The following is an 18,363-nucleotide window of genomic DNA, read 5'->3' on the forward strand; positions in this document are numbered from 1 at the left end:
AGAATTTAAAAGAACAATTATTGAATATTTTCAATGGGTGAAAGACAAACTTGAAGAATTACAGGACAATGCAAGCAAATATCAGGAGGAGCTTAAAAAACAATCCAAAACAATAAAGATAAAACAATCAAGTCATTAAAGGTCTGGAAGAGCAAAAAACCATGATCCAAAATTTAAGTTCCAATGCTTAAGTTATGAACATGATGGAGGGACACATGAACAGAGTTGAAGAGATGGAACACAAAATCAGTGAAATAGAAGGCAGAATTGTCACCACTAATCTGCTAAGGCAAAATGCAGAATCAAAGAGGAGGAAAAAAGAAGGAAACCTAAGAATAATGAAGGACACCATCAAGAGAGATAGCTTGGGCATTATCAGAATCCCAGAACAGGAAGAAGTAAAGGCACCAAAAAAAGCTGTAGAAGAATTACTAGAAAAAAACTTCCCAGTTCAGAAGAATGAGAGAACATATATTCAAAAAGCTAAGAGAACACCACATAGAATAGACTCCAAAAGTAAAACACCAAGTCATATCATTGTCAAATTTCCCAGAACCAAAGATAAGGAGAGAATTCTGAAAGCAGTTATGGAGAAACAAAGAGCAACCTGTAAGGGAGAGCAGTTAAGATTAAGTGCCTATCTCTCAGCAGAAACCATGTTAGCAAGAAGACAGTGGAATGACATATATCAAAAACTCAAAGAACCCAACGGTCAACCAAGGATATTATACCCAGAAAAATCGTCCATCAAATATGAAGGAGAGACCAAGATATTCCCAGAAAAACAGAAACTAAAGGAGTTTGTAAAATTACAAGACCAGTGTTGCAGGAAACACTGAGAGATGTTCTTCCTACAAAGGTGCCACAGAAAGCAGGACAGACCAAAGTAACTAGCAACAACACCAAAAAGAACTCAACACAATGATAGCAATAAAACTGTGCCTCTCAATAATCAAATTGAATGTGAATGGTTTAAACATACCATCAATATGCTGTCTACAAGAGACATACCCTAAAAGTGAAGATAAAGAAAGAAAAATAAAAGGGTGAGAAAAAATATAACAAGCAAATGACAATCAGGAAAAAGCAGGAGTAGAGATATTAGTCTGTAATAAAATAAATTTCAATGCAAAAATCATCACAAAGGACAAGGAAGGTCTCTACATAATGCTTAAAGGGTCAACAGAACAAGAGAACATAACAATAATATTGATGCACCAAATGATAGACCTGCAAAATATATAAAACAAATATTAACAAAACTGAAAAAGGAAATAGACAACATTATTATAGTAGTTGGAGACTCCAATACACCACTCTCAAGGAAAGATAGAACTACCAGGAAGAAACTCAACAGAGATGCTGAAGACTTAAACCACACAATAAACCAACTCAATTTCACAGATATTTAGAAGCTAATATATCCCAAAAAATGCAGTATACCTTCTTCTCCAATGTGCATGGAACATTCCCGAGAATAGATCACATATTGGGCCAGAAGGCAAGTATCAATGAATTAAAAAACACACAAAAAAATACAAAGCATCTTCTCAGACCACAATGCTACAAAATTAGAAATTAATAACAGGAGGATAAAGGAGAAAAAAATCATACATTTGGAAGTTGAACAACACCTTGGTTGAACATGAGTGGGTACAAGAAGAAAAAAAAAAAGAAATTAAAAAGTTTCTTGAAACAAATGACAATGAAAACACAACTTACCAAAACCTCTGGTAAACAGCCAAAGCAGTACTCAGGGGTCATTTTATAGCAATAAGCAAATACATCAAAAGGCAGGGAAAAAAAGAACATTGATTCTCTAACACAACATCTCTAACAAATTGAAAAAGAACAGCAAAAAACCCAACACCCTCTTAAAAAAACCCTTAAGTTATAGAAATCGGAGCAGAAATATATGAAATAGAAAACAGAAAAACAACTGAAACCATCAACAAAACTAGGAGTTGGTTCTCTTAAAAGGTCAATAAAATTGACAAACCAACTAGCAAAACTGGCAAAGAAAAAGAAGTAAAAGACACAAATAATCAGAATAAAAGACGAAACGGGCAACATCACAACAGAACCAAGTAAAATAAAAAGACTAACAATGGAATATTATGAAAAACTATACTCAAACAAAAAGGAAAACCTAGAGGAAATGGACAAATACTTAGAAATTCACATTCTACGTAAACTGACACCAATCAAAGTTGAACACTTGAACAGACCCATTACAAAAGAAGAAATTGAAAAGGTAATAAAACAACTTCCAGCCAAAAAAAGCCCTGGACCAGATGGTTTTACAAGTGAATTTTATCAAACATTTAGAGAAGAACTGTCACCAATCCTACATAAACTATTTCATAAAAATTGAAAAAAAGATTGAATTCTCACAGACTCATGCTATGAAGCAAATATATCCTTGATACCAAAGCCACATAAAGAAACCACCAAAATAGAAAACTATAGGCCCTTATCTCTCATGAACATAGATGAAAAAGATCCTGAATAAAATCCTAGCCTATAGAATTCAACAATACATCAAAAAAATAATTCACCATGACCAAGTAGAATTCATAACAGGTATGCAAGGATGGTTCAACATAAGAAAAACAATCAATGTAATTCACCACATTAACAAAGATCTTATCAATTGAAGCAGAAAAGGCCTTTGACAAAATCCAACACCCTTTCTTGATTAAAACACTCAACAAAATAGAATTAGAGGGGAATTTATTCAATGTAGTAAAAAGTATATATGCAAACATGAGAGCCAACATTGTCCTCAATGGAGAAAGATTAAAGACAGTATCCTTTATAACAGGAACTAGGCAACGATGCCCACTATCACCTCTCCTGGTCAATATGGCTTTGGATGTACTAGTGATAGCAATAAGGCAAGAGAAGGAAATAAGAGGTATCCAAATTGGCAAAGAGGAGGTAAAATTATCTCTCTATGAAGATGATATGATAGTATACTTAGAAGAAAACCCTATAGATTCAGCAAGAAAACTACTGGGCATAGTTGACCAATTCAGCAAAGTGCCAGAATACAAGATCAACATAGAAAAATCAGTAAGATTTTTCTACAGTGACAAAGAGAATACAGAACTGGAGCTAAGAAAAACAAACCCTTCACAATAGCTAATCATAAGGTTAAATACTTGGGTGGTGCTGGAGAAGAGTACTGAGAATACCGTGGACTGCTAGGAAAACAAACAGATTTGTCCTGAAAAGGGTTAAACCAGGTGGCTCCTTGGAGGCAAGGATTCTGAGGCTCCGTCTAACTTACTTGGGACATGTTGTGAGGAGAGACCGGTCCTTAGAGAGGGACATCATGCTTGGGAGGGTGGAGGGACAGCGCAGGAGAGGAAGGCCCTCTACGAGGTGGATTGATTCAGTGACTGGGATAATTGGGATGGGAGTGTCAGAGACAGTGCGATTGGCACAGGACAGAGCGGAGTTTAGGGCTGTTGTACATAGGGTCGCTATGAGTCGCAGGCGACTCGACGGCACATAACAACAACAAACAACAAATCTAACCAGAAGCACAAAGGATCTATTTAAAGAAAATTACAAATCATTACTACAAAAAACAAAAAAAGACTTGGTGAAGTGGAAGAATATACCTTGCTTATGGATAGGAAGACTCAATATTGTAAAAATGACAATACTACCCAAAGACAATTTACATGTTTAATACAATCCCAATACAAATACCAATTTCATTCTTCAGTGACATGGAAAAGGCAATCTCCTATACAGTGCTGCAATGAAAAACAAAGAACTCATGAAATATTATTCAAAATGGATGACCCTGGAGGACATTATGTGAGTGAAACATTTCAGTCACAAAAGGACAAATACAGCATAGTTCCACTGTTGTAAAACTGAACTAACATTGAGGTTGAAAGGAGACTAAGAAAGAGGGGACAAATAATATATACTGCATTGAAACAGATGAGGGAGAGAACTGTTTAAAAGTGATATATGGTTAGGTATTATTATCATGACAGGAGTCTAGAATGAAGGCTGCATAGTGGAGTCCACTTCGTGGGAGGGATTGCATAACAATGAAAGAATTTTTCTTTAACTTTTCAAAGAGAAGAGCAAATTGGGAGGGAGAGGTGGGTAAGGAGAAAAATGTAATAATGAATGAAAGAAAAAAAATGTATCAATGATTTAATGAAAAAGCCAATATGCTTTGTAAACATTCACTTAAATAATAATAAAAAAGTCTTTAAATGAAAACAAAACAAAAACCACTCTTTTTATTTTTATGCTTTCCTTCCAATTATAAATAAAAGTACTGACATTAAGGGAAAATCCAGCATATTAAAGTAAACCACTAAAAATGATAATGTTCCGTAATTCCATGATCTAAAGAAAGCTGCTATTTAAAGTTTGATGCACATATCTCCTACTCTACCTTCCTCCCAGTGTCCCTCCTAGTGACTCTGTGGATTTTCTGCTTATTTCCATACTTGGGGGAGCATTCCTGGGGGAAACACTCCTGGGGGAGAATTTCGCCAGGATGATGGGATAAGAGGTAGAGCTATTTCTCCTTTCAAAAATGTTATTCCAAATTACACCATTACCAAAATTGCTTAGTCATAATTAAATTTAAAGCTATGACGTGAATCCTCAGTGCTTAGTCAGTGCCTAGATCTATAAAGCACCTCGTTTAACACACTTGACAAAGAGAAATGGAAGAATCCCCTCTGTAGAAAGCTTTCCTTACACATTTAGTTAAAACTCTGTGGTTTACAATATGTTAAATGATAACTATTGGTAAGAACAACAAAGTTCTTTTAGTTTACTGAAAGGCCAAGAATTCTTTCAGACTAAAATGTATTTGACTTTTAGAAAATATACATGGTCTTAACCTTGGTATGCTCCTATCTCCATATCTACATCTTTCCAAATATTAACACTGAACATGCAGATGAGTAAACTCTGAATTGATGAGTCCAAGGAGTTTCCCAGACCACAGAAACTGGGAAATCCAAAAGACTAAATACAATATTTCAGACACATTGGTTTCCAATTTAACTATTTTGAATTCTTTTAGATTCTGAGGATATATGGCCTATGGATATATGTGCTTTGGGATACATGCATATATGGTTGTGTAAATGTGTATGTCGGAGTATTACTGAGGAGAAAAGAGAAACAAAAACCAATCTTTTTTTAATATTAAGGAGACTTGGTGGCATAGTGTGTAAAATGCTGAGCTGCTAAAAGAAAGATTAATAGTCTGACTCTACCTACCCCTCCATGGGAAAGATGGGAAATCTCCTCCCACCAAGAGTTACAGCTTCAGCTTCTGAAAATCAAGAATGAAGTGGGAGGCATAGCACTCCTTGATCTGAAAATCTACTATACAGCTGTAATAATAATTTAAAAAAAATGTGGTGCTGATACCATGACAAGCACATAAATGAAACAGAATAAAGAAGCCAGAAACTAACTCTCTATCTATGGTCAACTGATATTTGACAAGGCAACAAAATCTATCAAATGGGGAAACAACAACATCTTTAAGAAATGGTGCTGGCAGAACTGGAGTGCTTCTGAAGAAATTAGCAGAAAGCCTAAGCACTAACATAAAAATCAACTCAAGGTGGATCAGAGACCTAATGGTAAAGCCTCAAACCATAAAGATAAAATAAAAAAATGGGGCCAATCTTAGAATGCCTAGCCCATGTACAAAGAAGCTGACAAATAAATCTAAAATTATACAACCAGAAGAGGATAAAATTGATGAATGAGACCTTTTATAGATTAAATCCTAGTGTGTATCAAAACATCTTCCAATAGGATGAAAAGAAAACCTAACTGACTTGGGAAAAACATTTGGTAATATCATCTCAAAGAGTCTCATAACAACAAAAAACAGCCAAAAAACAAAACAAAAAGAGAGTATTACAGGCACTCTATAAGAAAAAGACTGATAATCCAATTACAAAATGAGCAAGAGACATGAAAAGACTTTTCACAGAGGAAGATATTCAGATGGCCAAGAGACACATGAAATGCTAAAAAATCATTGGCAATCAGAGAGATGCAAATCAACACTACAATAAGATACCATCTCACACCAGTATCAGTGGCAAAGTTTAACAGGACTACAAGCAATAAAATTTAGAGAGGATGTAGAGAGATAGAAACTCACATACACTGTTGTTGGGACTGTAAAATGGTACAACCACTCTGGAAGGCAGTTTGGCATTTCCTCAACAAGCTGAACATAGAAATTTTATAAGACTTAGCTATTCCTCTGCTAGGAATGTACACTAAAGAAAGTAGAACTGAGATACAAATGGAGATTTGTACACCAATGTTAATAGTAGAGTAATTTATAAACACAAGAACATGAAAATAGCCCAAATATCCAAACACAATCTAATGAATTGAGAAACAATTCACACAATTGAATACTATGCAGCACCCAGGAGCAATGACTGTGAAAAATACTACATAACTTGAGAGAGACTGGAGAGCATTATGCTAAATGAACTAATTCAGTCTTTTAAGGACTGCATAAGATTACTATTGTAAAACCAGAAGGATTAACTAGTAAAATGTGTTTGGGATTCCAGGGGGGAAGTGATAGAGAAGAAGGGTCAGTATGGGCAGGGGGGAAATCACAGAGTCACACAATTTGGTGGGTGGAGGAAGCAGGGTAAAGGAAATTGGAAAGACTCAGTGGGGATCTGGAATTGCAAGGTAATGGTGGGCATAGTTCAACGGTGAATAATTTTAAAAAAAAAAAACAATGAGTGGCAATGATTGTATGAAACACATTGTGAATGAGGGGAAGTATGAAACACAATGTATATGAACTTTATATGCAAATCAATAGTAAAAAGAGTTAGAGCTTCAGAAACCCACAAGGGCTGAACATGATTTGAGGTGGTGGGTTTTCCTAATGAACCACACTGAAATCTACTCTAGGATAGCAAACTAACATCCAATTCTTTCTTCGTCTTTTCACCAATGAAGTCACAAATTTCTCCTCCACACACTATGTTGTGGTAAAGCCCACTGCTTCCCTCCCCAAGTCCTACATCCTCTTAAAAGAAAACTTTTTTTCAGGGTGAGTCCATTCAACTACTCAGTTCTAGCAAAAAGTAAATGAAATAATGCAAGAGAAAATAAAGTTCATGTGTAAAGAGCTGAAGAGTAAATAGCCAAAGAAATAAAATTCAGTGTAGTCTTCAAATCCAGAGTACTACGTATGCTGTTTGAATGGAAAAGTATATAAAAATTAATAAAATCAACAATGTATACAAACTCTGTAAGCAAACCAGTGTAAAATAAAATTATCTATCATCTATCATCTATCTATCTATCTATCTATCTATCTATCTATCTATCTATCTATCTATCTATCTATCTATCATCTATCTATCTAATGTCTAGGTTGTATATATCTTTAAGTAGCTTTGACCAGAAAGCACTTATGATATTAATGACAGAAATTACCTCCCATCCAAGTCCAGCAACAAAGTCTTCATATGCTTGGCTCCCCCTTTCATTGGAAAGGATTGAACACTTATCTTCTTGACCTTCGGCAATGTAAAACACTGCAATTTTGTGTGTTTCACGGCTGTTAATTTAAAAATTTACAGGTGTCAGAATTCTTAAACATAAAATTCTATTTTATTACTATTGTAAATTGATTCCAATTCTGTTTTTGTTATGCGCCATTTAATTGCCTGCAACTCATAGTGATCCTATACACAATAGTTTTGAACCCTGCCCTATCCTGAGTCAATCTCACTGTCTTCCCTACACCTATCCCCATTACTCCAGTTACTGCATCAATCTATCTTCTCATCTTTCTCTCTTGCACTGACCCTTTACCCTTCTAACCATGATATCCTTCTCCAAGGACTGGTCCCTTCTGGCCACACACTCAAAGTAAGTTGTGACAAGAGCTTCAAAATCCTTGCCTCCAAGGAACAACTTGGTTTCACCCTCTCCAGGGCATATCTGTTTGTTCTCTTGTCAGTCTATGGAATGTTCAATATTCTTCTCCAATACCACAATTCAAAGCCATTCATTCTGTCATCTTTAGTCAATGTCTAGCTCTCAGATGTTTAACAAGTAATTGTGAAGACCATGGTCTGGATCAGGTATACCTTAGTCTCTATACTACACTGACATTATTGCTCTTTAGCCCTCTGGAGAGGTCCCTGAAAGCAGAGTTTTCCAATGTAATTCATCTTTAGATTTCCTGACAGCTGATACGAAGAGAGTTGATTGTGAAACCAACCAAGCTAAAATCATTAACAATCTCAATTGATGTTGAACTTCACTTAATAATGAAAACTACAGTCCTTGATCTTTTGCAGTAAATGCTTCAGTTTAAACACGTTTCCTCAGTTTTGGCAAGCAAGATAGGTTGTGTTATATGCATAAAGTAGGTTGTTGATGAGTCTTCCTACAATCCTGACACCGCATTCCTGCTCATAAAGCCCAGCTCCTGAATCATCTGTTCCACATATAGATTGGAAAGGTATAGAGAAAGGATGCATTTCTGAAGCACACTTTTCATAATTTTGAACCATGGAGTTCTTCTGAACCACCTTGTTCTATTCTGACATCTGCTTCCTGATACAGGTATAGGTTTCACATGAGCACAATTAATTGTTCTGGGTTTCCTATTCTTCTCAAGGTTATCCACAATTTGCTCTGCTCCATACACTCCATATACTATGAAAATGCCTTTGCATAGTCAATGAAACACAGAAAGATATTCAGCTGGTACTCTGCTTTCAACCAAGACCCATCTGGCATTGGCTACGATGTCCCTAGTGCCATGGCCTGATTTAATCCCAGCTTGAATTTCTAATAGTTCTCTGTTGATGTAATGTTCCATCCGCTTTTCATTTTTTTAATACTCATTAGCAGGATGTGTTGTCTGTGTGTGATACTAGTAATACTGTTTGATAATTTGCTCACTATATTGGATCACCTTTTTTGGGGGGTGGGTGGGACTAAATACAGATCTCTTACAGTTATTTAGCCAGGCAGCTGCCCTCCAGATTACTTTTTTAAAAATTAAGTTTATAGGAACTTTGGATTTCCATTCATTCATTGTGGTACATTTTCCTGCCTCTCCACTCCTCCCCCAAGTTCGCTTTTTTTCTCTTTGAAAACGAAAAAGCAAATATTCTGGCATTGTTATACAATTCCTCCCTTCCAGAGCTCACTCCACTATGCAGCTCTCATTCTGGCTCTTGTCACGAAAATAATATCATATATTCCGTTTAAACAATTCTCTCCCTAATCTGTTTCAATGCAGTATACATTATTTATCCCCCCTTTTCTTAGTCTTCCCCAAACCCCAGTGTCAGTCCTGCTTTACAACAGTGGCATTATGCAGTATATTTCCTTTTGTGACTGAGATATTTACCTCAGCATAATGTCCTCCAAGGTCGTCCATTTTGTATATTTCGAGTTCCTTGTTTTTCAATGCAGCATAGTATTATATTGTGTGGATATGCCACAGCTTCTCTATTCATTCGTTTGTTGATGGGCACTTGGGTTGTTTCCAAATTTATGCAGCAATAAACATGGGTGTGCACATATCAGCTTGGGTGGCAGTTATGGTTTCTTTAGGGTATATTCCCAGTAGTGGAACTGATGGGTCAAATGGTATTTCTAGTTTGAACTTTTGAGAAAGCGTCATACTGCCTTCCTTTGTGGTTACACTATTTAACACTCTCACCAACAGTGAATAAGGATCCATTTCTCCAAAACCTCACCAGCAATTGTTGTTTGCTGTTCTGTTAAATTTTGTTATTCTTACTGGTGTGAGATGATATCTCATAGTTGTTTTGATTTGCATCTCTCTTAGAGCTAGGGAGTTTGAACATTTCATGTGTTTGTTGGCCATCTGAATGTCTTCTTTGGTGAAGTGTCTGTTCACATCCTGTGTTCATTTTGTGATTGGGTTATTTACCTTTATCTTGCTGTGATGCTTGAGTATACTATAAATTTTAGACATAAGTTCGTTATCAGAATGTCATTAACAGATACTATTTTTCCCAGTCTATGGCTTCCCTTTTTACCCCACTGGAGAAATTTTTGGATGTACAAAGAAATTTGATTCTTAGAAATTTTCATTGACTTATTTCATCCTCTCCTGGTTGTAGGTTTTTCAGAATGCTTGAAAGACTGTTTATGTTGTAGAGTAGTGCTTCTAGACATCTTCAAAGCATTTCTCTAATGAAATTAATAGTCTTTGGTTTCAGTCCTAAGTCCTTGATCCAGTTTGAGATCGTTTTTGTGTATGGAGTGAGGTGTGGATCTTGCTTGAATTTTCTGCAAGTAGTTTTCCAATTTTGTGGATAACATTGGCGAAAAAGACTGTCGTTTCGCTACTTAACTGATTTCATCTCCTTGTCAAAAATCAATTGACAATAGGTAGATGGGCTGATTTCCAGGTTCTCAATTCTATTCCATTGATCTATGTCTGCCATTGAACCAGTACCACGCTGTATTGACCACCACAGCAGTGAAGTAGGATTTGAAATCAGGGAATAAGATGCCTCCTACCTTGTTTCTCTTCTTAAGAAGTGCTTTGCTTATTCTGGGCCTCTTTCCATTCCAAATGAAATTTGAGATTGCCTTTTCCATGTCTTTGAAGAATGGAGTTGGTATTTGTATTGGGATTGCATTGAATGTATAAATTGCCTTTGGTAGTATTGTCATTTTTATAATATTAAGTCTTCCTATCCATGATCAAGGTACATTCTTCCACTTCACAAGGTCTATTTTTGTTTCTTGTAGTAATGATTTGTAATTTTCTTTACATAGATCTTTTGTGCTTCTGGTCAGATTTACTCTCAAGTATTTAACCTTGTGATCAACTACTGTGAAAGGTTTGTTTTTCTTAGCTCCAGTTCTGTATTCTCTTTGTCACTGTAGAGAAATCCAATTGATTTTTGTATGTTGATCTTGTATCCTGGCACTTTGCTGAATTGGTCAACAATGTCTAGTAGTTTTCTTGCTGCATCTATAGGGTTCTCTAAGTATACTATCATATCATCTTCATAGAGAGATACTTTTACCTCCTCTTTGCCAATTTGGATATCTCTTATTTCCGTCTTTTGTCTTACTGCTATCATTAAGACTCCAAATACAATATTCAATAGGAGAGGTGATAGTGGGCATACTTGTGTAGTTCCTGTTCTCAAAGGGAATGCCTTTAATCTTTCTCCATTTAGAACAATGGCGGCTCTCAGGTTTGCGTATATATTTTTTACTATGTTGAGGAAATTCCTCTCTAATCCTATTTAGTTGAGTGGTTTAATCAGGAAAGGGTGTTGGATTTTGTTAAAGGCCTTTTCTAGATCAATTGATAGGATCATGTGCTGCTTCTTTGCTTTGTTAATATGGTGAATTACATTGTTTTTCTTATGTTGAACCACCCTTCCGTACCTGTTATGAATTCCACTTGGTCATGGTGAATTACTTTTTTGATGTATCATTGCATTCTATTGGCCAGAATTTTATTCAGGATTTTTTCATCTATGTTCATGAGAGATATTGGCCTACAGTTTTCTACTTTGGTGGTTTCTTTATCTGGCTTTGGTATCAAGGATATGCTAGCTTCATAGAATGAGTCTGGGAGAATTCCATATTTTTTTATTTTCTGAAATAGTTTATGTAGAATTGGTGACAGCTCTTCTCTGAATGTTTGGTAAAATTAACTCGTAAAACCAGGGCTTTTTTTTTGGCTGGAATTTTTTTAATTACCTTTTCAGTTTCTTATATATTCAGATATTCAATTTCAGTTTGTGTCAGTTTAGGTAGGTTGTGAATTTCTAAGTATTTGTCCACTATCTCCAGGTTTTTCTATTTGTTTGAGTATAGTTTTTCCATAATATTCCATTGTTAGCCTTTTTATTTTAGTTGGTTCTGTTGTGACATTCCCTGTTTCATTTTTTATTCTAATTACTTGTGTTGTTTCCTTCGTTAGTTTTGCTAGTGATTTGTCAATTTTATTTATTTATTTACTTACTTACTTACCTGTTCGAACAACCAACTCCTAGTTTTGTTGATGGTTTCAATTGTTTTCCTGTTTTAGATTTCATTTATTTCTGTCCTAATTTTTATAATTTCAGGTTTTTTAGAGGGCATTGGTTTTTCTGGCTGTCTTTTTCAACTTGTTGGTGACATTGCATTCTTTCCTGCCTTTTGATGTCTGCTTATTGCTATAAATTGATTTATGATTACTGCTTTGGCTGCTTCCCAGAGGTTTGGGTAAGTACTGTTTTCATTGTCAGTTGTTTCAAGACATTTTTTCTTTTCATTTTTTATTTCTTCTAGTACCCACTCCTCTGGAAACCCTATGAACTTGGAGAAATGACATTATACCAGTGTTCATATCTTTCATTCATAGGGATGCTGAGTCGCCTATGACTTGACAGCATTTAACAACAACAACAAAAACAGTACACACTCATTCAAGCAAGATGTTGTTCAGCCTCCAAATGTATGTTGTGTATGTTGTTTTCTTCTTTATCCTCTTATTATTTCTGAATTTGTAGCATTGTGGTCTGAGAAGAGGCTTTGTATTATTTCTATGTTTTTTAATTTATTGATGCTTGCCTTGCTACTTAAAATGTGACCTATTTGGTGAATGTTCCATGCACATTGGATAAGAAGGTACACTGTGTTTTTTGGGGGGGCATTAGCTTATAATTATCTATGGGATAAAATTGTTTTATTATGTCTCTTAACTCTTCAGTATCTTTAAGTTTCTTCTTGACAGTGGTGTACTGAAACTAATTAAGTGGTATTTTCTATATCCTTTTTCCATTTTGTTAAAGTTTGTTTTCTATATTTTGCAGGCTATTTGGTGCATAGATATTTATTATTATGTTCTCTTTTTCTTTTGACCATTTAAGCATTATGTATGACATTCCTTGTCCTTTGTGATGGTTTTTGCATTGAAATGCATTTTATCAGAGATTAATATCACTACTCCTGCTTTTTTCTGGTTGCCATTTGCCTAGTATATTTTCCCCCCCTGCTTTTATTTTTATTCTCTTTATTTTCATTTTCCAGGTGTGTCTCTTGTAGATAGCATATTGATGGATTTTCGCTTTTTCATCAACAATCTGCATCATGCAGATGACACAACCCTGCTTGATGAAACTGAGGAAGACTTGAAGTGCTTGCTGCATAGCTTCAAGGACTGCAGCCTTCAATATGGATTGAGGCTCAATATCAAGAATACAAAGAGTCTCATCACTGGGCCAATGGCAGCATCATGATAGATGATAGATTGAGAGCTTTATTTTGCTTGGCTCCACAATCAACGCTTATTTAACCAGCAGCCAAGAAATTAAAAGATGTATAGAGCAATAAGGGAAATAAGGGAAAGTGTTGTTAGAGACCTGTCCAAAATACTGAAAAGCAATGATCTCATTCTGAATATTAAGGTGCACCTGATACAGGTAATAGTCTTTGCAATCACTTACTATATGCATCAAGGAGCTGGACAATGACTAGGGACGACAGAAGGAAAACTGATGCATTTGAGGTGTGGTGTTGGAGAAGAAACGAACAGGTTCATCCTAGAGAAGGTTAAACCACGCTGCTCCTTGGAGGCAAGGATTCTGAAGTTTTGTCTGACATACTTTGGACATGTTGCAAGGAGGGACCACTCCTTGGAGAGGGATATCATGCTTGGAAGGGTGGAGGGACAGCATAGGAGAGGAAGACCCTCTTTGAGGTGGACTGATTCAGTGACTGGGAAATAGGGGTAGGTGTGTTGGAGACAGTGAGATTGGCAAAGGCTAGAGCAAGGTTTAGGGGTGCTGTACACAGGGTCACTATGAGTCACAGGTGACTCAACGGCACATAACAACAATAATAACTTTTTCTCTTCAGTGTTGCATTTAAAACACTCACATTTAGTGTGATTACTGAGAAGCAAGGTTTTATTGCTCTCGTTTTGTTGAGTTATTTTTGGTGTTGTTGCTAGTTACTTTAGTCCATCCTGCTTTCTGTAGCACCTTTGTAAGGATGTTTCTCAGTGTTTCCTGCAACACTGGTCTTGTTTTTATAAACTTGGTTAGGTTCTGTTTTTCTGGGAATATCTTGATCTCTCCATCATATCTGATGGGCAATTTTGCTAGATACAATAGTCTTAGTTGACAGTCGTGTTCTTTGAGTGTTCGATATATGTCATTCCACTGTCTTCTTGCTTGCATGGTTTCTGCTGAGAAATTGACACTTAATCTTATCTGGTCTCCCTTATAGGTTACTCTTTATTTCTCCATCACTGCTTTCAGAATCCTCTCCTTATCTTGGTTCTGGGAAATTTGAATATGATATGCCTTGGTGTTTTTCTTTTGGGGTCTTTTCTATATGGTGTTTGCTCAGCTTCTTGAATATAAATTTTGTCATTCTTCATTGTGCCTGAGATGTTTTCTTCTAGTAATTACAACTTTTTTGGTGCCTTTACTTGCTTCTTCTTGTTCACAGATTCCTATGATGCACATGTTATTTCTCTTGACAGTGTCTCACATTATTCTTGGGTTTTCTTCTTTTTCCTTCTTTTTGATTCAGCTTTTTGCTCTAGCAGATCAGTGGTAACAATTCTATCTTCTATTTCATTGATTCAATGTTCCATCTCCAATTCTGTTCATGTGTCCCTCCATCATGTTGACAGCATCTTAAATATTGGACCTCATATTTTTGATCATAGTTTCTTGGTTTGCCAGAGCCTCTAATGCTTTGTTTGTTTTATCTGCATTGTTTCGGATTGTTTCTTTAAGCTCCTCCTGGTTTTTGCTTGCAATATCCTGTAATTTTACTAGTTTGTCCTTCACCCACTGGAAATATTCAATCATTGTTCTTTTAAATTCTGTGTCAGAAAGTTCCATTTGACTTTCTGGCTTCAGCAAATCCATTGATATTGTGTCACTTTTGGGGGGCTGTATCTTGTTTTGTGCTTATATAAGGTGTGAGGTAGCCTGCTTCTTACGTGTGTGTCATTGCTGTGGTAGCGTTTTTCATGCCTCAGGTGATGATAGGTTCTTGATCTGAATCACTGCTCCACATGAGGGTGGGGCAGCCACACTGCCTTTGTTTCTCTCTGAACTTCTGATACAAGGGAAATTTCATTTCAGGGCCTGTGAATGCAGCCTTTTCTGTCAGATAATTGTTGCAGCTCAGCTAAGCCAAGGTGCTCTGGATTAAAGGCAGTTAATTGACTGGATGTGAGGAGATGCAAGGCAGAGCAGGGAGGCATGTGTGCAGGGTAGGCTGGGGCATGGAGTGAGCAAGGGGTGAGTTTGCATGCATAGGCAAGGCAGGCACATGTGTGTGCAGATGCTCGCAGGGTGGACATGTTCAGGGACCTCACTCAGATTCCAATTGTCTGGGTGGGCATGCACGGGGACCTCACTCAAATTCCAGCTGTACAATTCATGCTCACTCATTTGTGCCTGTCTGTTTGCACCCTAGTGGGAGTTGTGGTCCAGCAGAGGCCGTGGTCCCATGGGAGTCATGGTTTGGCAGCAGTTGCAGTACGGCGGAGGTTGTGGTCTGACGCTTCCAGATTTCTTGGCACAACCTGGTGAGTGTGTCCATGGAAGCAGCTGTTTGTTGAAATATGTCAGCTGGTTTTACATCAATTTCTGGATCTTTGTGCCAGTTCCTTCAGAGCAGCTTGACCTTCCTCCTTCATCACCATTGTCTCTTGATCATATGTTGTTTCATGTAATTCTTCTGTGTTAGCCACTTCTTTTTGGTATAGTGACCATATGTACTCCATCTTCTTTTGATGATACAGGAAATATTTACTGAGCTTTTACTAGGAAGAGTCACTGTTCTAAGAAGATTTAAATCATAATCACATTTTTTCTTCACAATTAGACTAATGAGACAGGTATTATTACTATCAACCCTCTTGTGAAGGTGTCTGAAAAAAGGTACAGAAAGGTAAATAAAAACTGCACACAGAATGTAGATTAGGTATTAAATCAAGATGATCTGGCTCAAGAGGCCACATTCAATCACTAAATTAACACAATACCATGCTAAGGAGTAACATTTGACAAATTATTTCCTCTTTTGGTAAAACAAAACCCTAAAAAGCTTTGGAAACATTGTAAGTAGCTATCAACTGTGCAAAGATATACATGGCTGTCCCCTTCTCCTGTTCTACATACCAAACATAAGAATATTGGGTAAATTTCCTCACTGCAGTTATAAAATAAGCCAAGGCTTGATAAGAAACAGAAATTTCTCTCAAGATACTTGGGTATTTTCTTTGTAAGGGGGGGTACATGTCCTCCTAGAAGCTCATCATCCACTTTCTCCATAAGAGCATTTTGCAATTAAATTAAGTAGGCATAATTGAGGAAAGAAGCCCATGATTTTAGTTTTTGCATATTTAGCATAATCCCTTGTGTACAGATGGATGGATGCACAATTAAACCTATGCTGAAATGACTGAAGAAAATCTATTTCAATGTATCAATAACTAGTTTTTATGAATTTTACCCTAACATCAAAATAAATGGACTTTTAACAAGTAAACTGGTAACAGGTTAGAGATGATAACACCATTCTTTTGAAAATAGAACTTTAAACAAGAAGCACTCATTTAACTAAGCAACTAATAATTTACCATAGTCTCTTTCTTAGTAATATTAAATGTGAATATAACCTTCAGGCCAATTCCACTCTTATTTGTGCATTACATTTTAAAAAATATAGGAAGAACTCTTCCTTAAGTGGACAAATAATATGAAAATGATTCTATTGTTTAACATCTCAATATTCTAATTTGATTAGATGTCCAATCTAGGATTACAATCAAAGGCATAGACTTGTCATTGTTGTGGAGTGCCCTCATGACCTTATGAACAACACGGTAGAACTCAGACTCATTGTGTGGCATACTCATAATCCCCAATATACTTGAGGCCATTGTTGCAGTCAATGTGTCAATCCATCTGGTTGAGGGTCATTTTCTCTTTAGCTGACCATCTACATTTCCAAGCATGAGACTAAAATTTATAAATCTGCCCATAAGAGATCTTTATGCACAATCTTTAATACTTCCTTATAATATTTTCAATGAAGTAGAATCTTTGGTTCTTGTCCAATTCCAAGGCTTTTGATACATTCTGTCCTTTTACCAGAAAGGAAGAATATCCTAAATTTATACATGATGGAGATAGGTACTCAGATGTAATTGAAAAGGATTGTTGTTTTTAAATGCAGTTGAGTTGTACGACTCATACCACTCCTGCTTCCAAGCCTGTTTTAATTTGGGAGCTTCACCAAACTCTGTCCACCATGGATAAACGTTATTGCATTTGACATGGATAACCATTATTGCATTTTTTTTTTTAGTTTTGTTTCATTATTGCATTTGACACATCAGTGTCACAGTGTTTACCCCAACAGCAACTACGACTTACTTTTGTACAGCAAATTGACAGACCAGTGCTATACGATTTAGAGTAATGTTTGACTGAAAACAATTAAGTGGTAATTAAAGTTGGATATGTTAGGTCCTTTAACCTGATTGTTCATAGTTCATAAATTTAAGACTATCATAAAAGTTTCCTATGTAAAGTCCTTTAACATAATTGACAAGCTAGCTTTGAGACTGTTGTTCTAGGAACTAAGAATTTACAATCAAGTTACCCTGTCACACACACAAAAAAAAACACCTCAAAAACAAAAAACAAAAACCAACCAAAAAACCCCAAACCCCAAAACAAAACACTGAATTTACTTGAAGAATGTACCATAAGCAAGGAAGTTTGGAATGTACTTCCTTGAACATCAAACTTATGTCTTCGGATAACCATCATGGAACAAAATCCCTTATCAAACCACTGAAATCGACAATTCCCACATTCCTACTCCTTCTGGATTCTGAGATATAAGAAAGAAGTCTTTAAGATATCCCTTAGAGCAGATCTTTCCTGGCAGGATTAGAGCTAGGTTGAGAAGAGATCTCTGTGGTGACAGATGTCCAATGGAGAGCTCTCAAACTGTCAAGAAGCTTGTCCTCACATATTTTGGAGCACTGAAACTGAGACATTACTTACTGTGGTTTGGAGTGCCCCCTGACACCACCTACCATCCTACTCCATACTTACCATCCTAGAATGCTATTGTTGTTAGGTGCCATCAAGTCGAGTATGATGCCTAGCAATCCTATGAACAGATTTGAGTCCTCTTATGTCCTGTCCCATCCTCACTTCCATACAATTGAGCCCAGTGCTTCAGTCTCCATGTCAATCCATCTGATTGGGGTCTTCCTTTCTTTTGCTGACCCTCCACGCTTCTAAGCATGATAGCCTTTTAAAA

At 36.4% G+C, this 18,363-nt stretch overlaps 1 protein-coding gene across 1 annotated transcript in view; it reads right to left on the reverse strand.

Annotated features, from left to right (window-relative positions):
• Positions 1-18,363, reverse strand: part of RALGAPA2 (Ral GTPase activating protein, alpha subunit 2 (catalytic)) — a 757,941-nt gene that overhangs the window by 243,341 nt on the left and 496,237 nt on the right. Inside the window, exon 34 of the mRNA XM_006895663.1 lies at positions 7,489-7,612. Coding sequence (XP_006895725.1) covers positions 7,489-7,612 — 124 coding nt within the window. The remainder of the gene's footprint in view (positions 1-7,488; positions 7,613-18,363) is intronic.

This window comes from Elephantulus edwardii, unplaced genomic scaffold, assembly GCF_000299155.1.
Source record: "Elephantulus edwardii isolate Elephantulus edwardi_28Jun2011 unplaced genomic scaffold, EleEdw1.0 scaffold00172, whole genome shotgun sequence".
In the NCBI taxonomy this organism is placed as follows: Eukaryota; Metazoa; Chordata; class Mammalia; order Macroscelidea; family Macroscelididae; genus Elephantulus; species Elephantulus edwardii.